Raw genomic sequence first — 21,310 nt, 5'->3', positions numbered from 1 at the left:
GGCTGATAGAAATCTGAGAACTTGGGCTCCTTGGGTGGCACCACCTGCGCACCGGGATGCACCTGGTTGTAGAGTTTGAAGGCGTAGTCCGTGTTGGTGAAGTTCTGCTTGGCTTGGTCCTTTCTTTGCGCGTTGGTCACGATCCAGTCGAGAAGTTGTGTTCGGTCGTGCGTGTAATTGGCGTAAGCGGCTTGATAATCTTCGAGAGCCTTGTCGTAGTGCTTTTTTTCTTCAAGCGCGGCTTTGTTGCCCCCGCTGAGCGCCCTCGCCAGATAATTACCGCCGATAAAAGCCGTGGTGTTCAACACAGCCCCGCCAATCATGATCGCGATGCTCACCATGGCGCGCTATTGAGAGGCTTTTTGTATTCAAAAAGAATTACGAGGTCTTAGCCCTGTTTTCAAACGCTGGCGGGGAGGATTTTCTGGTCCTCAAGGTACCCTTTTAGCACAATGCTGCCCGCCATTACGGCGGTGAACTTCATGTAATTCATAAAGCTGCTGCTGGGTTCGGAAGTGAAATTCTATTTCACAACCTTTTTCACGGCCCAGCCGATGCCTGCGGCTAATCCTGTGAGAGTTGCGGCGTCAATGACGGTCTTGACAAGCTTGTTGTCGGACATGGCGTGCTTGATATAAGGAAAGATCGAAAGTTTAAAACAAAATTAATCTGTCTTTCTCTCCGCGGCACTTTCTGCTTTTATTCTTCTTATGTCTTCCTCTCCTAATGATCCCTCTCTTATTAATACCTTTCCGATCCCTTTAATTGCTTTTTTTCTTGCAGTTTCTTCTTCTCCAGCACAAAAGCCAAAGGCTTCATCCAGAAGTCTGAATGTTTTGCAATAAACCATTAGGCCAAAGCCGAGCAGACAATACGTGACACCAAAAGTGGTGGCGAAAGTGATAATCTTCTGTGAAGTGTTAAGTTCTGGCATCATGGGTATCCTTTACACGCAAACGTTCAAAGCATTTTTTTTAATACTCTTGGCCGTGTCGCGCGAGCAGGTTCTGGCTCGACACTCGCGGGTGGGAAGCTGGGCTCAGGTGCAGGCTTCGGCGTTTTAATTTTGTCGAATGCAGGCTTGGCCATCGCCTTGAGGTCTTAACGTTTGTAATAAATCCCAAGCAGTGAAAGGCCTATGCCGCCAATACCAATCCATTGGTTGGCACTTAGGCCAAAAAGGCCGCCGTTCTTTGGGCTTTCACCTTCTTTAGACGGGGCTGGCTCAGGAGCTGCTGTGGCGGCTTTCTTTTTCGCTTCGTTTTCCGCGTAATAAGCCTCAGCCGCTTTCTTCTGTTCTTCACGGGCCAGCCGCGTTTTTTCGGCGGCCATTTTTCCGGCGGCCACACGCCTGGGGTTTTTTCGCACTGCGTGGTTGCAGTCGGAGTCGTAGCTTGCTGTGTGACATCGGCGGCAGGCGCTGCTTTGGTCTCTACCTGAGGCTCAGTGACGGCGGCAGGCGCGCCCTCGGATTGTTCGGTTGACATTGAAGCGAACCGTATTATAAGAAAATGAAAAAAGTTTAATTGTTAACAATTTGTCAGCAAGACCTCAGCATTTGTTGATGAATGGTGAACATTTATTCTGCAGTTGCTGAGCCAGGTACTTCATCAATGCCCTCAAGTGGATTGCCGTTTTCATCACAAGAAGGGTGGCTCTGCACGGGCAACTGTGGACTGAAATCAACACGTTTCGTGGTGATCAGTGCCACGTTGGCCGCGGCAAGAAACCGGCCACACTTCAAAGCAAGGTTGCTGGCCAGATTGGAGAGCTCTTTGTTCAAGATGTAGTCGTTTCTGAGCTCTTTTTGGTAAGCCTCGATGTCTTTGATTTTGACGGCCATTCAGACCACTTTGGTTGAAGAAAAATGAAGCTGTCGATCAGGCTTTCCGTTGTCTTCGAGCCCACGTACATCTCGTAGCGTTTGGCGAATTTCTTGACATCTTTGTCGCTCAGACGCTTCACCTGCTCGTGGGTCAGCTGCACTCCAATGGCCTCTTTGGCTTTGCCTGTGGACACCAGCACGGCCAGCTGCTTGCGAAGAGCAGGAATGTCAGATCCGGGAGCGGTTGCAACAAGGCCGCCTGCGGGACCACTCGACGGCTCGGGCTCGGTTTGAAGAAGGTTCATAACTTCTGCTAATGCGGCATCTTCTGCAGCCATTGTGCAAGGCTATATACAGCTGGCATTTTTTTATTCAAATAACTTTACCCCGTACGGGTGGTGAAGCACAAACATAAGATAAGAGAACTTTCAGCTTTGAAATCAATCTTCTGTAGTCATCAAGTGAAAGCTCGCCGGCATAATCGTTGAAGATAGCTTTCGTTGTCCTGGTCGAGGGGGTGTAAAAGAGGACGATCGCCGCCACATTCTCACAGAAGGAAGCTGTTATTTCGGTCAACTTCTGGGTCAGCGCCCACACGCTGATGCCCATATGTCGTGCAGAAAAGGCGAGATTCACCAGCTTGCCTGTGCGCCCTTTCACATCTTTGGAGGCCGAGCAGTCGTCGAGGATTATGAGCGTGTTGGTGCCCTTGGAAAGCCATCTCGCGAGCTTCAGCCACCTTTCCACAACGTGCTGCTCGCAGACTATCACATCCATTCTTGGATCGTTTTCGCCAAGCCGGTGGTATGTCTTGTTGTGCGTGAACGTCGGCCAGATGAGCACGATATAGTCGAACTTTCCGCGGAACGGGCCGTAGAGCTGGTCCACCACGAACCTCGATTTGCCTGAATTAGTCGGCCCCACGATGAGAGCGTTGAAGGGTAGCTTGCTTGGATCCATATTAATTCTGTACAGATTCCAGCTGTCTTCCCATAATGTTGAACTGGGAGTCGGAGATGACGAATACGTGGCAGTTCACGTTGCCTGAGCCTTCGGCTTTCCTCTCGATTTCCAGCTGGACCCCGTCCGTACTGTTCACAATGCGCTTGCCACTTCCATGAATTTCTTGGTCCGCTATGGAGTGCATATCAATCAGAAGCCCGAAATTATCTCCGGTGTAAAACTTTGTCACATCCATGTGCTCGGTTTTATTTTTTTCCTTCACGAAGAAGCGTTGGGCCTCTTCCCACATGTCTTTGCCTTCGACGCCGTTGTTGTAAAGCATGTTGGGCGAGCCGTTGATCGTGACACTGACTTTCGTCAGATCCGGGAAGACGTATTTTTCTGAATCTCGGGTGCCATCAACGTACGGCTCTATGAACAGTAGCAGGAGGGCTTTTAGCGACCTTTTTTGGGCGTCGATTTTGATGTTCTTCCTCATGTCGGTGTCTTTTTTGAAGGTCACCACTTGGGAACGCATCACGTGGTCATAGGCGAACTCTTTTCCGCTGGAGTAAACGCTATGCGCCTCGTCTGCCAGAGTCTTGCTGCGGATCATATGGTACTTGAGCTGGATGCTGGTCAGCTTGTATTTCAGCTTGGTTGTGTTGGAGCCCCTGACAACATGTTCAGCTGCAGAAAGGGTTATTTCGAACGTGAGGTGTTTGTAAAGGGCCTGGGGGTAGAAAACGCCATGATCAGTTAGGATCTGATGGTCAAGCCTGATCCAGTACTTGCTTCCGTAGACCTCGTTAATCGTTTTTTCAGATTTGGAGATGCCCGCGGTTTTCTTGTCTCCCGAGCCTGAACAGGTCTTGCAAATGGCTTCGTTCTGAATCCCTTCGAGGATCCTGTTGTCGCTTTCTTCCTGCAAAAGGAAAAGGTCTTCAAAGATTTTGTAGATGCCATAGCCAACCGTGTCATGCAGGGTAGTGCCTCGAAACTTCACGTGCAGCCTGTCAACGAGTGCTCGCGTGACGTTCTTGACAAGGAAGTTGTTGGCGTGCTCTCCAGAAAGGTCGATGTTAAAGACAAGTGCTAGCAAGTCCGGCACCAGAACTTCATTCACGTTCAGCTTGGGCACGTAAACGTACAGAGTATCGCTGGAGTTCGCTTCAGTGCGGGAAAAGGTGATCCGCTTGACCGCGCGCTTGGCCTGCATGCCGTGTAATGATTTTTTCTGTACGTTGTGCAAAGGTTTTCTGGAACTGACATTGTGTATAAAACACCGGCGATTATTTCTAATTTGAAAAATAATCGGCTTAAATATATTGCTATGGCGGAAGGCGGTGGCGAATTTGGCTACGAAGACCCAGACCTTGACAATCAGCTTGACCACGATGATTCTGATGATGGACAAGAGGTGAACAGAACCCAACCTTTTCAGCCAGGCGCAGCGTCCACTCCCTACCAACCTGGCGACCCCTACCACGGGGGTGAACAAACAGAAATGAGTACTTTTCCTCACGAGCAGTCCGGCCTTCCTGACACTTCTTATCAGGAAGAAACCCCTTTGCTTGGAAGAACACCTTCAATCAGTGATCTTCAAAAAGAAAGCTATTTGCGGCAAAAACTCAAAAAAGTTCTTGATATGATAAAAGACAAATTCGATAAAGCGAACTTTGAAAAAATCAGAATCAGAAGAGGCACTGGAAAATTTGAGGGAAAAATTGTTACCGTGGCACAGGGGCCCAAAAATACCGAGTACAAGATTCTGAAAGAAGACGAGTCAGGCTTAATGAAAAGTTTTGTGGAAAGATTCAAAAATGAACTTGGGCCGGAGTCAAGTGAAATAATAAAACAAGACCGAGATACAATCAGAGAACAACGCCAAAGACTGAAAGAAGCTGAAAAACAACTTCAACAGGCAGAAAAATTACCTGCGCAAAGAGAAAAAGAAAAGAGAGAAGTGGAAGTTCTGAGAAGTAAAATTCAGCAAACTGACGCTAAGATTGATTCCATTCAGGATGAACAAGGTTCAAATCTTGAAAGTGAAGCAGAGCTGCGTAGGCTCAAAGAACTGAAAAAGAACTATCAAACCAATCTTGAAAACAAGGAAAAAGAATTGGATTCGCTTACGAAAAAAACAAAAAACAGAGAAAAGGAACAAGCCAAGATTGACAGACTCAGGGCCAGCCTCGCTGAAAAAGAAAGTGAAAGAAACGCCTTGGAAGAAAGGTACAACCAAACAAAAATGTTGGACGACCTGAAAGAGCAGGAAAGCGAGCTGCAGCGCCAAAATGAGGAAGACCAGGCGATCATCCAAGATGAGAATGTCTCCCCTCCGAAATAGAAGCCGCAGAAGGCAGAGTTGCAGAAAGAAACGAGGAGATCGCGCGTTTGCAAACTCAGATTGCGGAAAGGGAAAGGGGGGGGGCCTCTCTTGGAAAGGGTCAAGGAGATCTTCAAAAAAAAAAGCGTGACATTGACCGCTATTCTTCTCGCCCCCGGGACCACAATCGGCGCTGTCATCGGGGTCCTCATCAGAGGTTTGAAAGCCACCGGTAAAGCTTTGGGAAATGGCCTCAAAGATATTGCTGCGAAACTCGGTTCTCTGCTGCCCGGGCTGATTGGCTCGATCGTGAGCTTCCTGTTCAAAGCCGCCGGCCAAGTCATCGGATTTTTGGCCGAGCATACCTGGCTGCTCATTCTTGCCGCGGTGGCCTTTTTGTTTGAAGAATATTTTAAGAAGCAGCGTTAACCAGGGGGGCTCTGCCCCGTGCCCCAGGGCTGTGGGGTGGAACCCCACACTTACCGCCAAGCCATGAACAGCAACTCCGATAATCCGACTACACCGACAATGACAGCCATTTTGTTATTTTCGTGTTGCAGTGTTTTATCTGGAGACTCGGGCTCTATTTTTTCCACCGGTGGCTGCGCTTGTTGAGTTTCGGACGAAGATGGTTTCCTGTGGGGTGGAATCCCACGTCCCGATTCGGCTGTTGCGGCTTTGTGTATCGGTTTGGACGGGTGGCTGTTGGGCGGGTTTATCTTTGACGGGCCGCCTGCCATGATTTTGAGCCCAGCTTTTTTTGTGTCTGGATTTAGCTCGTTGTTCACCCCCAGTTTCATCCCAGAGACTGCCTGTTTCAGCTTGTTGTTGTAACCGATCGTGCTTGTGGTGTTGATAATCATTTGCGCAGGCATGAGCCAGGCCATTGGGGCTACAGCGAGATTGAGCCTCACCTTCGCTTGATCCACCGCGAGCTGGTACCTTTGCACGCTCTGGGCCAGATCGGGCTGTCCGATAGCGTCTTCCATCAGCACCAGGAACTTGCTTTGGCCTTCTCTCGCTTGGCCGCCTGAACCCAGAATGCTGCTGCGGACTTTGACTTGCGTGCCCAGAGTGCAGTAAACGAAAGCCTCGATCGACTGGTTGATTCGTGCCAAGCCAGCCTGGGTAAAGCCATTTGCGGTATTGGGGGAGAACCAGTCCGATTGAGCCTCAGAAGCGGCACCCGGCTCGATGTAATAAATAAGGTCCCCATTTATTGCTTTCCCGCCTTCATCGCTGAATTTGTTCCATCCCGGGTATTTATAATCAGTTTTCGATGGGCCCGCGCCTGTCGCATACACGTAAACGCTTACCAGACCATGGTTTTCCCCGTGAGTGAAGCGAAAATCACTCGAGGGGGCAATGCTGAACTCGCTGCATATCCTTTTGTATGAAGCGACGTTGTAATGATTATTGTATTGGTTGAAAGGTGGGTCTCTGGGCGAAGTGCTCATGCTCTTAATTCCCCCTAGCTTGTACAGAATGCGCCTGACCGTGAAATACACGTGGAATTTGTAGAAAGCTCTTATCTGCGGGGGAAGATCCATCCCACTGTCAAAGATTTCGCGAGAAACTCCACACCCCTGTGTCGCGCAGAAAACCACGAAGTTGAGCTGTTGCGGCCAATATTTCATGTCAGGCCCTCCCAGCCAGCATTTTGATTCGACTGCCGACGTGTGCCTTAGTTTGGTTTTTTCAAATATTTCTCGGAATTTCGTCATGAAATATTGGTCAGGCGTGACGTAGATTTTGATTGCATCGTCAAATATGTTTTTCAAGCTTGGCGCTTTTCCGTCGACAGGTACCGCAGGGATGGGCCAGGAAACTTTTGAACCAAGTGGCGCCAGCTGGTAAGGAAACCCTCCAATGTCCCCCGAGCGCTTGTCTTCCAAACCGAGCGCCTTTTTCATTTCCTCGCTCCAATATTTTTTTGTCTGAGCCGAAGACGCTTTGAAGCGAGCCTGGACCCTCTTTGAAAAAGATTTCTTCCGTTACGTTTTTTCCGTCGGTATTCCCCTGAGTGATGAAACGGGATCTATCGGCCTTGGGGAAATGTGCCACAAATACTCTCCACGTGTTTTCCTTGGCCATTGCATCTTTTATCACAAGGTTCGGATCTTTCCACACAATCGCCATACTATTTGAACACAATTTTATTGGTTAAATATAAAATGGTTGTTCTCACTATTGTCACACAACAGAACGGCGAGACCATCTATTTTGAAGAACCGATACTGAGAGTCGATTTCATGAAACTCATTTCGTGCAGTTTATACAACAGCGGGGACAATTTGAAAAGAGAAGGTTCCACCACCTTGGGAGATAATAATGATGCCAAAAATATCACTTTGCCAGTTGGTCAAGTACTCCCAGGGCATTACAATTTAGAAAGAATTGCACTTGAAATAGGCAATCTTTTCATCAAATATAACTATAAGTTGGAAACAGAAATAAACCAACCTCTTGGCCAGCTTGTAATAAAAAATTCGGGGTCAAGACCGATAGAACTTGATCGCGATTTAGCCGGTTTGCTTGGTATTGGGCGAAAGCTAAAGTTTATAAACTTCATAAAAAGGCTTAGATCTCCAACGTCATATTTCATTCATTGCGACTTGATCGACAAACAAAAGAATCTGTTCAATGGCAAAAGGTCAGATATCTTGGCCTCTTTTGATGTGAAAGGGAAGCCTTATTAAAAAGGTAAGTACCAGGCTTCTCCGCAACAGGTTTTGCGAAACTGCTCTACAGATGAGTTGATAAATAGCATCACCATTAGCGTGAAAGATGAAAATGGCGAACTCTGATTTCAAAGGCTTGCCACTTCTTTTTGAATTTGAGTTAATTTGAACACAATTTTATTTGTTGAATATAAAATGGTTGTTCTCACTATTGTCACGCAACAGAAATGCGAGACAATATATTTTGAAAAACCGATACCGAAAGTGCATTTCATTAAACTCATTTCTTGCAGCTTGTACAACAGCTGGGACACTTTGAAAAAAAGAGGAACAGCAACCTTGACTGGCTCTGCCACCGCAATTTTCTTACCAGGGAATTACACTTTAGAAAGTTTGGCAGAAAAAATAGACAGCATGTTCACCAAAATCGGTTATGCTATGGAAACTAAAATGAATGAACCTTGTGGCATGCTTCAAATCGTAAATAAAGGGTTCAAGAGAGTTGTTCTTGACACAAATTTATCGAATTTTCTCGGTGTTAAGCCAAAGTTGGCCACTAAAACACTCGTAAAAAGGCTTTCATCTCCAACGACATATTTTATTCGTTGTGATTTGATCGACACAGAACGGAATCTGTTCAATGGCAAAAGGTCAGATGTATTAGCCACGTTTTATGTGAAAGGGAAGCCTTATGAAAAGGTGATCTACCTGGGTTCTCCGCAACAGGTTTTGCGAGACTGCTCTACAGACCAGTCCATAAATAGCATCACCATTAGCGTGGAAGATGAAAGTGGCGAACTCTTTGATTTCAAGGGCTTCCCTCTTCTTTTTGAATTAGAGTTAAATTAAATTTCTTTATATACGCAATGTCTTCGGCAAATCTGTTGCCACCAAGCGCGCCGCCTGCCGAGAATGAAAGAGGAATCTATCCAAGCCTTCCCGAAACGACAAATGCCAAGAATTTCTGGCTAACCGAGATCAGCAGAATTGAAAAAGAAATTTCTGCTGAGGTCGAGCATTACAGGCTTGTGTTGAAAAAATACAAAAAAGCCGGAAAGCGCTTCATTATTCCCTGGTTGGCCTTGGCGCCTTCACAGCAGTTCTGTCTTCTGGGGCTGTTGCAACATCACTCACCGGTGTTGGAATTGTTGTCGGCGCGCCTGTTGCCAGGATAGCCGCTTTATCCGGCGCAGTTTCCACTGGCCTGTCCGTTGTCAACAAGAAGCTTGAACGGAAAGTCAATAAGCACTCGAGAATCCATTCTCTGGGTATCGGGAAACATGACTCGATTAACCTTGCCGTCTCACAGGCTCTTAATGATAATCGGGTTTCTGACACGGAGTTTCAACTGATCACACGTGAAATGCAGAAATATCGCCAGCTTAAAGAGACTTTACGCTTGAACTTCTCGCGAATACAGACAAGTCCAATCCAGCCAGATATCGAAAAAATAAGAAACCAGGTTCGGGACCAGGTTTGGGAAGAATATAGAAAAAAACTTGCGGATTAAACAGCAGATTTGAACTAAATTTTGAGCAAAAAAACACAAACTCTCTCTTTGTCTCATCAAAAACATGTGATTGTGATATTTGTCATTTCACAAAAATAGCCTTGAACTTTCGAGGTTACTCACTTAACGCAGCCAAGTGCGAAATAGGGAAACCCCCCGGTCAGCTGTTTCTTTTTATCGCTCTAGTGAAATCTCTTTGTTCTACCGTGTTTCGTGCCCCATTTTTCGTTGAAAAAAGATGAAAAGTGTTATTTTTTTTGACCAGGCCGAGAAGAAATACCGTATTCTAACAAACTGTGGACAAAAAATTGAAATCTGCCTGTAAAATTCCTCTTGGCTTCAACATTCCTGATGGCTTCAACTGAAGCCAAGAGGAACGCAACCAGCTTAAACTGAAGCCTTCAGGAATTCGCAACGGGAAGCTGTTGTATGAAAGCCTCAAACAACCGGAAGCGCGTCATGAAAGCAATCAACAACTTCGCATGTAATATCACGCACTTGTCTCTGCCACTCAGGCGTGAAATATTCATTCACAAGAAACACAATCAAGTGAACACTGACAAGCATGTTTTTATCATATGCAAATGAAACTGTGGATTTTTAAATGTAAATTCGACCGGCGGTTATAACGTTGCCACCTTTTTTCGCTAACGCTCCCTTCCAAAAAGGAACCACTCGTGCCAATCGTAACCATCCCCGGAGCATACTTTTAAAAAATTCTTGTACTCGGGGCTGGCTTCTACGAGAGGTATTATCAGCGGGCTTAGCATTGCTTTATGAACAGTTCCCTCCTTTTTGAAACAGGGGAAACAGCACTCCTCGAAATAACAGTGCAGATAATCGAAACAAATAACCATCGGCACAATCTGCTGCTTGAATTTGCAAAGGCAGTTTTAAAATATTCTCGTGTACCTTGTCCCGCCCCATTTCCTTTTTTTCCTTGATTTTTATCGCGATGTACTCCTTTAGAATGATCTCACGAAGCTCTGGAGGGTGGCTTTGAATGGCCTCGGAAAGTCCACAGGCAGCCATGTCGGCACAGTATACACAGAGCATGCACTCCTCCAATAGGAAAAATTTTCTGGCACAGTTTTGTATATACTAGTGAAGGGCACATCCACGCATATTGATTACTTGCAGCTTCGATGGACCCGAAGTGAGGTTTCCGGCACAGCACTGATCAAGGAGGCAGAGAAACACACACACATATATAGTGGGGGTTCTGGACACAGTGGGTAGCAAGGGCAACAACCGTCCGAAAAAAGCTCCCCAGCTCCTTCTCCGAAGCTTCAGTCTGAGAAGGAGCTGGGGGGCTTTTTTCGGACGGTTGTTGTCCCTTGCTACCCACTGTGCCAGAACCCCCACTATATATGTGTGTTGGTACCTGACAGAGCGGATTATTTTAGGCTTTTTCCTTTTTACTAGTTTCATATCTCCTTTTAGTTTGTATTCATTTGGTTCACATTCAGACTCAATGACATTAATAGCGGAGCTCCGGCAGCCTGAAGGGCCGCCAAGCGGAGCCCCATACTCATATGGGAAAGAAAAGGTAACCCATGAATGAATTTTCTCATGGTTTTCATGGCTAGCGGTATTGCTCGTGGGCGTGTACACACGACGACAACGACGACGGCGACAGCGACGGCGGAGTTGCCCAACATGGCGGCCATACTCCAGCAAATAGGTCGACAGAGACATGCACCCTCGGTCTCTAGCAGAATGCCATTTTTCTTGGCGGAATTTTTAAAGAAAAGAAAACGCATTTCTATTTGTTATGTCGACAAACGATAGCGGAGGTTGATCTGATGGGGTTGCACTGAAGGAATTAAAAAGAAAGCAAAAATTAACAGGCAAAGAAGTAGCGAAGAAGATCGTGAAAAAGCGCGGGCCAGCGCTGGGGAAGGAGGCGAAACAGTACTGAACAATGCCGTGAATTATAGCGAGTCAAGGGCTAGAGAAAGGAAGTGAAATAATACCGAACAATGCCGTTAACCAAAGCTAACGAGGGCCATAGATAGGATGTGAAAGTACTCAGAAGACTGCAGTGCCAAGTTTTTAAAACTCGCGCGTTGTGACGCTGTGCAGCCATGCAAGAAAAGTCACATGATTTGGTCAGGTGATGAACAAGAGAAATCAAACATGTCCGAGTATTACAAAACAGTAAACACAGCGGGAAAAACTGGTTGATTCGTTGATGTGTCAAAAAGACTAGTTCATTTCAGTCTTCACAACTTTTGCTGCAAGTTTCTGCCTGGAAGATTTACACTGGCCGAACTGATATTGCCAACTTGCGGTAAGTGACTTTTGTTGTTGCGTTTGCTATGAAAATTAACAATTTGCCTCGGCAATATAAGCTTATTTTCAATTGGAATCCTTTGAAAGTCTTCCTTATTTGAAGCCATGCTGTGAGACAATTTATAAATTGCATCGTTTTAATTTCTCTCATCTCTAAACAATAGCAAGTGAATCGCTTTGTGCAGGTTGTTGTTAGTTGTAGACAAATTAAGCTTTCTGTCGATATTCGTCATCAACCTAAGCTTATAACCTCACGTCTAAAAATAAGCTTAACCAAAACCGTATTTGTAAACACGGCCGGGTGAGTTTTGAAGTTTTCTCTGTGTTAGTTGGCACAGCCGCCTCGTAGACTGCTAAAATTTCTTCTTCTGTTGTTGAAAACCAAGAAAGGTGTACAAATCATTTTAAGCCGAAACGAACAGGATTTGCTAAATTTACTTTCAACGTTCCTATGTGAAGATTTGCATATTGTGATTACAAAGTATGGAGATTTCCTCGTTTTGTTAGTTCAATTTATTCGGTTTGGCGAAATGCTTGGGTGAATTCCCAGGTTTAAATTTGGTTGAAGACTGGCAAAGCTACCGCCGATAAAATGACTGCAAAGCTCAATTAAGCCGTCGGCAAAAATGCACACTGTAATATTCAAATTTAAGCGTGAATAATTATTAAACTTTTAACACTGCAAGGTTAAACGAATTTTCTTTATCCTCTCTTTCATTCGGTTACTAAACGAATTTTCTTTATCCTCTCTTTCATTCGGTTACCTTTCACTGAGAAGGGATTTGCTTTTGATACTCAGATGAAGTGATATGCATAATTATTATGTTTATAATGTAGATTTCCTCGCTTTACTTTGTTGTCTGTCCAATTAGTTCGGTTTGGTGAAATGCTTATATAGTCCAAATGTCAAGTAGACGATTGTGCATGTAAATCCTGTGTGCAAATGAAGCTCTACTTTCATTTTGATTTACTATTTCATTTTATTAGTGCCACTGCTTTTGATTGGGCGTACATGGGTTATTCCCCAAATATGCAGTATTTACACTTAATATGGAAATGTTCCTCAAAAGTGAGATAGTACTAATAGAAAAAAAAAATCCGAAGAGCTTTACTCGGTAAATTGAACAGTGTAAATGACATTTACATACTTAGAAAAAATTTAGGGCATAGAAGTTCTTGCCCTGACCATTTCTCGGTATTAGAAATAAGTTTTACATACATACATACATACATACATACATACACAATTTAGTTGGTGAGAGCGCTCTCCTCTCTCCACACACGCACTCTCTCTCTCTGCTCTTTTCTTCACACTAATTTTGTTATTAACTACACTGTAACTCATTAACCGAATGTCACTCACTGTTTTCTTTGTTGTGCATGCATACTTTTTTGCTCGTCGAAGAAAGTTTCAGTTTCTTCCTGGCTGTTTCCTTTGTCCTGTCCCGTACCAATTCCTTTGTAATATAACTTTGTGAATTCTCTATTCTCCTTAAATTTTATCTTGTCAGGGTGATAAAATGCACTCTCAGAGTGTTCAATCATTCTTTTCAGTCGCTACAATTTTCAGGAAAAAAGCAATAGTTTTCTTAATTTCCTTTTACTTTGTGTTAGGACCTTTTAGCATGCTCGTAATTGACCCATGGGCATAATTTTGAATAAAGTAAAGAATTAGATCTGTTTTAGTGTTAAGTATTTTAAATTATTATGAATTACATGTAGGCATTTCTTTTTAGTTTTTAGTTTTTATTTTAGTCGCATGTGATGTTTTATGATTTTACCGAGTCGGTAATGTCAAAGTGGAAAATGCACTTTTCAACTGGAAACTGAGAATGTTTTGTAGCTCTGAGAACTGTTCCCAGTCTTGGCCAATAAGGGAGCATGAAATCACATTCATTCATAAACGAGAAACAGTTCTCAGTATCCACCAATGAGAACGGGCGAATTTTTCATCGAAAACAAAATGTCTGGTAAGCATCTGTCATGAATCACCGATAAGTAATTATTCTCGAACGTTTGTTTGTCATCATCTATTAACCACACATGAATGAGTTTACACAATGGTCTTTTATCAATAATAGTCGAGTTGAATCTTTGCGAATTTCGACTATCCACAAAAATGGTGTTTACGTGGCTCTTTAACTAAGCTTATCAACAACAACAACAAAAAATGTACTCGGGATATTAAACCGAAAACTTTCTAGTTCAGCCGCACAAGTCCACATAATTGCGTTGCGGAAAATACAACGTGAAATTCTGCTTTTCCATTTTTCTTTTCTAACAAGCATATCAAGGAAGGTGGCAACTTACCAACAGTGTGTCGATCCGTCGTCCAAATGCAAATTTCATTAACTTTTTCCTGGGTCCATAAATCTAGAAAGCGAGAGATCGTTTTCCCTGAAATTTGCGCCAAAATTTTCCCACACTTGTTTAGCCACTGTTTCATTACGATCTCTTTGAGTATTTCCTCGGCACCTTGTCACTTCTGATAATTTACCGTTTGGTGCAATCATTTTGATTCGTTCTTCGGCGCAACTCCAAACTCCTTTCTCTGAAATCTACCCTTAGCGCGCGCCAACCCGCCACGCCGGACGATATTTCCGATTTATGGCTACTTTATCAGAACATATCATACATTGAAAGGTCACCGGCGGGCGATTTAGGTCAAGATATTTTTAGAATTGAGAACTGTTCTCGTTTTCTACCAATCGACATGGTTTATATTGCTTGTATATTCGCTTGAAACAGCTTTATAAACTGATTATTTTCCTGGACGAATGATCAGTAATTCTTCGGACTACAGAGCAAGTAAATATTCTGCTGAAATCTAACGCTTAGAAAGCAATAATTCGTGTTTTCTCAAAACCACGAAATGACGAAACGCGACTAGGGCTTTCGAGGTGTCATGTTACGAGATCACGAGTGTTGCGTGTTGTTTTGACGTCATGTCACTCATCTCCGTTCATTACATTTATGGGAAGACTGTAACCTGAAAATCTGTTGTCTTGGTTTTTCTGTCTCGGTGGCCTTCCATAAAATAATATATTTACGGCAAACCGAATAATAAAATTTCGCATCTTATCGCGCTCTGCAAGGGTGGCTGAGCATTGAATTTTCGCTGAACGATTTCCTGTGCTGCATAACTTTCTGTTCGAACATTCCCAGAATTGTTCTCGCTTTCAGCCAATTGGCGCTTTGTTTATCCGAGAACTGTTCGCAAATTCAGCCACTTAGCGTCAGAAAACCATGACATAATTTGCGTGTCACCCCCGAGAAGTATTTTCCGATCTTAGAAAAGGGACATATTGTTAAATTGTGAGAACTGTTCTCAGTCTAAGCCAATAGGCTGATGTCAGTGTATCTCTGCATTAAAGAAAAGGAGTAATTTAGTTACTTGTGACGAATGGTAAAATCCAATACTCGCCGAGACCCCTGTTAGAAAATCCGAGACCGAGACCAAAACACGCAAGACTTCGACACCGAAATAAATGCAATATAAACGAGACTTCGAGACTCTTCGCAAAGGCTGTCGAGATTTCGAGATCGGATGAAAAGTTTGCGAGACCCAAGATTTTGGAAGTACCATTTGCCACCCCTTTTAATGGATTATGGGGACGAGTGAAATGAACTTGGCCGACAATTTCTTGCCTGTGAAAAGGCTTTGAATTCTGGTTGTTTTTAGTAATTCTTTCGCGCTCTCCACCGGGATTACTCAGCATTGAATTGTCGCTGAACGATTTTCGCGCCGCAGAGCTTTCTTATTTTAACATTCCTGTAACTGTTCTCGCTTTCAATCAACTGGCGTTTTCTTTGGCCGAGAACTGTTCCCAAATTCAGCCACTTGGCGTCAGAACAGACGATGGTATAATTTTGACAGGTTCCGGCTCAATTTCCTTTGTTTATTCTTTGTCTTGACTAATCGGCACCCTTGTTATAAAAGCTAAAGCAGCCCTACAAGGGTCACAATGTACTAAAAGTTTCTCAAATGAGACATTTGGTCGTGTTTTGTCCTTCCTGTACCCTTTTCCCTTCATATGACCGGATATGATACAATGTGATGATGCAACTGGTTATTTTGCTTACAAAACGACCTAACATAAGGAAATTGTGTTCAAAATGCAAAATGGCTAGCAGAGGAACACTACCGTGAGAAACCGTGCAATACATCAATGCTGACTCAATTCAGACAAAAATAAATTCAATTTTTTGGAGTATGTTTTTACTCACTACACCTTGGAGAAGGAGTTCGAGTTATCGTGAGTAAAATCATAGAGAATATGACCTGACGGAAGAATAGACCACTTCGAGTTAGCAAAAGGTTCGAGTTTTCGCGGGTTTCTTTCGCGCATTCTAAGGATGAACTGTCGCTGAACGATTTTTTCGTGCCGCAGAACGTTTTTGTTTTAACATTCCCATAACTGTTCTCGGTTCTAGCCAATCGGCGATTTGTTTGTCCGAGAACTGTTCTCGAATTCAGCCACTAGCTTTCCGCGCCTTGAAATGAATGTGGCTTTGTGCACTCAGTCTAGCCAGAGAGCCTCCCTCGGCGGTGTATATTGGCTAAATCATGGAAATCGTGTAAGTTCAGCAAATTTGAAAACGGCCTTTATTGAAATACTGAAGCGGCCGATATCCTTGTCAGGGTTGCTTCATCTCACACTCACTCAAACAATGGACTTAGTGATCATGAGTGGGCTCAAATGTGTTACTAAATAAAAATTTTCATCCTCTTGTCACCTCATCTCAGTTTCCCAGTGTCCTTGTAAATAGAAATTATGCTCTTACTCCACTGGAAGACTCCACAAAATTTGGCAGGGATGAAAAGGGCATTCAATGCAGTCAACAATTTGAATGTGAGAGCTCCCTTATCTCTAATATCCGAGAGGTGTTCTCGGTCTTGGCTAATCAGCATCTTATTATAAGAAATATTCTCACGGAAAGCAAAAACAGCATTACAAGCGGTACAATTAAGATGAACTTTGTCGAATGACACATTAGGTCTTGTTTTGCTCTTTCTGTTCGCCTTTCCCTTCATATACGCCTTTAATGAGCGGTCGGGCAAAATTCCGCAAAATTGTAAAGTATTTGCCAGCGTATAAGCCATTGACGCATACAAAAAATAGTTCCAGTCCAACTGTCTACCAGTTGCCATCATTGAGCAGCCTGTAGGCAATCTGCCATCTGTAGTCATCGATGTCATGCTATAGAGGAAGACGAAGTAGATATAATAAATGACTTTACACAGAATTACAAAATTGGCCTAATTTGCGGAGAGAACTATATTTGCATCACAGTTAAGGGTTAAGGATCGCCGAGTATTTGGTCCCTCACAAAATGACTGGATCTGTCTCGATATATAGCTGCAAATTCGGCTTGTCGGGAAAAAACGATTGGCACAAAACAATTGCCTGAATAACTTGTTCTTGTTTTGGTGACTTTACAGTGACTACAATTACTACGTTGATGAAGTACAGCATTTCGGTTAAGACACACCTGTTGGAAGGCGATTTCCTTTCTTTCTGTAATGCACTCCGCGATGTAGGGAAGAAAAGTGACTGTGTCAACTAACGCATGTCAGAGTCTAACTACATCCATGGTAATTTTCGGTTTAAGTATTAAGAAAACGAATCACATTCTAAAGGATTACCTTCAATACGTAGACTCCACAGCTGACATCATCGTTTTGTAAGGGGTGAGGACTGGCCATGTCAGTCCAGTAACATCCCTCAAGCTGGCTCCTTTTAGTTAGGAAGACCCTTGCAAGGAAATTGTGAATAATATAGGCTTACGTCATGCTTGTCATCTCTTTTAGAGGTCTAAATAACGGATTGTAATAAATTGTCCCTTTGGATTTTCGAGACGAGTCGAGCGCAAATACATTTATCAAGATATCGCTTAACGTTTAACGTGAGGGAATAACAAGTGCTATTATCTTTATTGTGGTCTAGGCATTTCGACGACGCTGTTATGATTTAGGTTACCGTAGCTCATATATTTGTTGGTCTAATTTTGAAATTGTGTCTATTAGGGATCAAATAAGGTTTGATTTACACCCAATGCAATAGCCTCCGTCGGGAGTTTAATCCCCATCTTTTTCAGATGGAAGGCCCTGGTTATACGATAAATTGTTAATGTCCATGGTTCTTTTGTAAAACTAAAAATGATGAGCGAGTTCGAGAAAAGCCAATGAGCTTCAGTTTGTCTAAGGTGATTATTATCGGTGGCGGTTATGTTTAGGTTAAGTATCTGAGCCCGTAATTCCCCATAAGTATACTTACGCCTAGTGTCCAGTGAAATCACTGGGCAGCCTGACGGGGGAACACAAATTTCTTGTATGCCGAAATGTCAAGTTGTAACCAAATGCAATAAGCAGACATTGGAAAAAAGTACACAGGTTGATAAATAACTATGACAATTTCTTCTTTGTTACATGACGGATAGCTAAGCTTGAACATAAAATGTAGTATATTATAGTAAAATGGGGAGCAGGGATGGTGCAGTGGTGAGAGCGCTCGCCTCCCACCAATGTCCCGGGTTCAATTCACGGACCCGGCGTCATATGTGGGTTGAGTTTGTTGTTGGTTCTCTTCTCTGCTCCGAGAGGTTTTTCTCCGGGTACTCCAGTTTTCCCCTCTCCTCAAAAACCAACATTTCTCAAATTCCAATTCGATCCTTGAATGCACGGACATTTCTGAACGAGTTCTTGTGAACTCCTTGGTGCTCCGTGGGTAAACAAAAATTACATTTACAAAAAATTACATTTTACATTTACAATTACCAACATTTAGACGCCCTTAAAAATTTCCCTCTATTTCCATTTCAAATTTTAAGGGAACCCTTGCGTAATTGTGAGCCTCGTGTATACCAATTTTTAAAAAAAATTAATTCTGCACGTACGTTCAAAGTGGTATGAATGTAATGTGTATGTCAGCTACTTACCCTTTTGCGCCAGGGCATCCCTTGCTTAGTTCTTTCATAGAAAAAACTATTCGCAGTGATAACGAACTTGCCCTGCAACTGTTAAAGAGAGCTCTCAAACTACTTTTAATTAAAATTGCTACTCGTGATGTGACGCAACATTGACCGTAACAGTCATCTGATACTTACGTTTTTGTAGGCCCGTTTTTCTAATACTGCCACATATGCATTGATAACCTGTTATATTAAAGGAGACTGTTAGAAGCTCGCAAAGATAAAAAAAGGTGTAAATTTGTTCTGCATTTGTTTCTATAAAGCGAAACCGAAAATCAAGAGAGCGCTGGAATCTTGCTCCTTTCGCATTTAGTGGATGCGTAGTTAACTGACTACGCATTAGCCGTTTCTTGTCAGTAAAATCCTACTTACTGAATCATTTAGCCATCCAGGTTGTCGATGGCTCAAATAGAGACACCATTAAAGATTCGTGGATGTCCGGCATTCCTAATTGCACTGTTTTGATATCCTTCCAATTCAAGTAACACCAGTTTTGAAAGTGCAGTAAGGGGTGGAAGTGTCATTCCATATGGCTTGAACCTGACGAAAACGAATTTTTGCCAAATTGTAAAAGGGTGAAATTGTGGTAATACGTTTAAAAAAGACGTAGTTATCAAAAAAGCAAATCAAACTGACTACAGTAATAGAGTTGAATTCCTTTTAGTTTAGTTCTCTTTGGGAAGCCAATCCTTGGTAACTCCCGGCTACCACATTTTTAGGCTTTTTATGTCAGCTATCAAATGATGGTAATTACCTGAGAAATCTTAAGTCTTTCTACTAGTGCCTCTTTGCACTGAGGGAATGCTTCTTGGACTTCCTGTATTCTGGGGAATGTTAAGGCGTTAGCCAGTTTGTACCAGCTTCCTCGGCTTCTAGGTCAGTGATAAAGACCTGTTCGGTGTCCACAGTCTCCACTGTTGCCTGAGCGGGCCAACCGAACACACCATTTTTTCCATGAATTTGTTCCAAAAACGTTATCGAAAAAATGCCATCCTCCGCCTTCAGCACTCTCCCCAAAAAGAAACAATCGCAGTTACTGTATGCGACAGCGACAAACATGCCAATGGATACCTGCAAAGGAAAACAGCTTATCAGCAGTAAATTATTTTCTAGTACATGTAAACCATTTGTGAAATCAACATAATTCATTCCTTTCTACGTAGCCGTTCATCGGTTTACCTCTCGGCTTTTCGTAGGTTCCTGTTTTTCTTTTCTTTCTGAAACGTCCAATTCTTGGAGTCCTCTCGTCTCCGCCGCTCGTGGTGGCGTCATATTATTGGTTTCTTTATGGGGCATCTGCTGAAAGAATCAGACATAAGTTAAATTGACAGCAATATTCAAATAGATGATGCAAGGGTGGTTACTCACCGATTCCGGCTCTTCAGGTGACTCAGCTTTCATTTTCTTCAGAGGCGTGGAGGTACTCTTAAAAGCAATGACAACAATATTACGAGGTGGTCAAAGACAGTTGCGCTACGGCTATATGGGCTCACTAGTAACAGTGTCATGGTTTATGATACTATATATATGTCTGCCACTCCCAATCTCAGTGCTAGAGAGCTTAGGTGGTCGGTTCGTTAGAACGTCTGAGTCGGGACCGGGAGGTGCCATGGACTAGCCTTTGCTGTACAAAAGAAAAAACACTAGGATAACAAAGTTAAAGAACCTGAGATGAAAGCTAGTGGAGCCTACCACGTTAAAGTTCGTACATCCCGCTAACGCATAGTAGAGACACTCGCAGTTGGTTATTACATACAAAATTTCAAATTGGCTCCTGATGTTCATCTATATAGATCACTCAGCCATCGACCTAATATTTCCCCTAGCCATGATACCTTTACTAGTCAGTATTTACGGATTTCTTTGACTTTCTTGTCTGAAAATGAGGCAGGTTAGATTTTCTTCAAAAGTGACACAGACCCTTCCTTCACAGGAATTTATGAAAGGGACCCTTATTTGGTACAAACGTGCGTCGCTATAAACGGCGAAAATGAAAAGCAGGTTACTACATGGCAAGCACTCAATTACGTAGCAAATCTTTCACTCACAAGTGGTATTAGCTGCTCCTCGATTCCTATGCAGTTTCCGTGAACTTGTTGTCCCTCCTCGACATTCATCTAGTAAAGGAGAGTAAATCGACCCTTACAGATTGCATAACACTTCTTGTGGGGTATTACTTCCTCCTTTTAACTTCGGTTGTCACGTGAGTTAAGTAGATATAATGGTAATGTATAAAGGCAGCACTTACTACAAAAGGCATTGGTATGGCGTCTAATGGGGCTCCTACTGTTGCTTCCGGTGACGAGGAGAGAACAACGCTCGAAGAGTGCTGGTCGTCGAGCAAGAGCTTTTGCTCGACGATAAGGTTATCTGCAGCGAGTAAGGGAAACTAACATTGTATAGGCATCTCAGTCTTTGCCAAAGGAGCAAGACAGATTGTAAATAAAATCAAGTATGGATGAGCTTACTTCAGTTGACTTTCTTGTCATTTTCCCTGTTGTCTGGGTGGTTTTTCGTTCGCTCTTGGTTTGGCCCTAAGAACCAAGACAGTTAATATTTCCACCTGCCATAAACTGCTGTAAGCCTTGAGAAGATACCATTCGGCGACTTAGCTGTGGATGTAGCGAGTTAGTACAAGATGCAATGTTTCATTAATGTAGGTACACAAAAATTGCGGTGCGTAATCTGCTGTTACTATTCCTGATTGACCTATTCTTTGTTGATCCAGAGAGTACTAATCAAATAAGGCACCAAGC

At 43.4% G+C, this 21,310-nt stretch overlaps 2 protein-coding genes across 3 annotated transcripts in view; both read right to left on the bottom strand.

Annotated features, from left to right (window-relative positions):
• LOC145495443 (uncharacterized) overlaps positions 1-5,084 on the bottom strand; it is a 132,368-nt gene extending 127,284 nt beyond the window's left edge. The window contains exon 1 of the mRNA XM_081475060.1: positions 2,721-5,084. Within this exon, the coding sequence (XP_081331186.1) occupies positions 2,787-3,986 (1,200 nt within the window). The 5' untranslated portion in view covers positions 3,987-5,084 and the 3' untranslated portion in view covers positions 2,721-2,786. The remainder of the gene's footprint in view (positions 1-2,720) is intronic.
• A 13,687-nt stretch (positions 5,085-18,771) lies between these two features.
• LOC145495459 (uncharacterized) lies at positions 18,772-20,425 on the bottom strand. Of its 2 annotated transcripts, none has more exons than XM_081475082.1 (3): positions 19,923-20,425; positions 19,734-19,853; positions 18,772-19,625 (listed from the first exon to the last, which is right to left on the bottom strand). In XM_081475082.1, the coding sequence occupies exons 1-3, from the start codon at positions 19,953-19,955 to the stop codon at positions 19,389-19,391; spliced, it is 390 nt and encodes a 129-aa protein (XP_081331208.1). In that variant the 5' UTR covers positions 19,956-20,425; the 3' UTR covers positions 18,772-19,388. The 2 variants fall into 2 exon arrangements, with proteins under 2 accessions (XP_081331208.1, XP_081331209.1); XM_081475083.1 differs by having other exon boundaries at positions 19,734-19,850.
• Positions 20,426-21,310: the final 885 nt, after the last annotated feature.

Source organism: Orbicella franksi, chromosome 8 (assembly GCF_964199315.1).
Source record: "Orbicella franksi chromosome 8, jaOrbFran1.1, whole genome shotgun sequence".
Lineage (NCBI taxonomy): Eukaryota > Metazoa > Cnidaria > Anthozoa > Scleractinia > Merulinidae > Orbicella > Orbicella franksi.
Note: the sequence above shows the minus strand (reverse complement) of the source record. Positions and strands in the feature narration are given on the sequence as shown.

Coding starts and splice junctions, on each gene's coding strand:
- LOC145495459 (XM_081475082.1), bottom strand. CDS start 19,955: ATGAAAGCTGAGTCACCTGAAGAGCCGGAATCG. Junction 19,854..19,922: donor CACCTGAAGAGCCGGAATCG/GTGAGTAACCAC, acceptor TGATTCTTTCAG/CAGATGCCCCATAAAGAAAC. Junction 19,626..19,733: donor AACCTACGAAAAGCCGAGAG/GTAAACCGATGA, acceptor TTTCCTTTGCAG/GTATCCATTGGCATGTTTGT.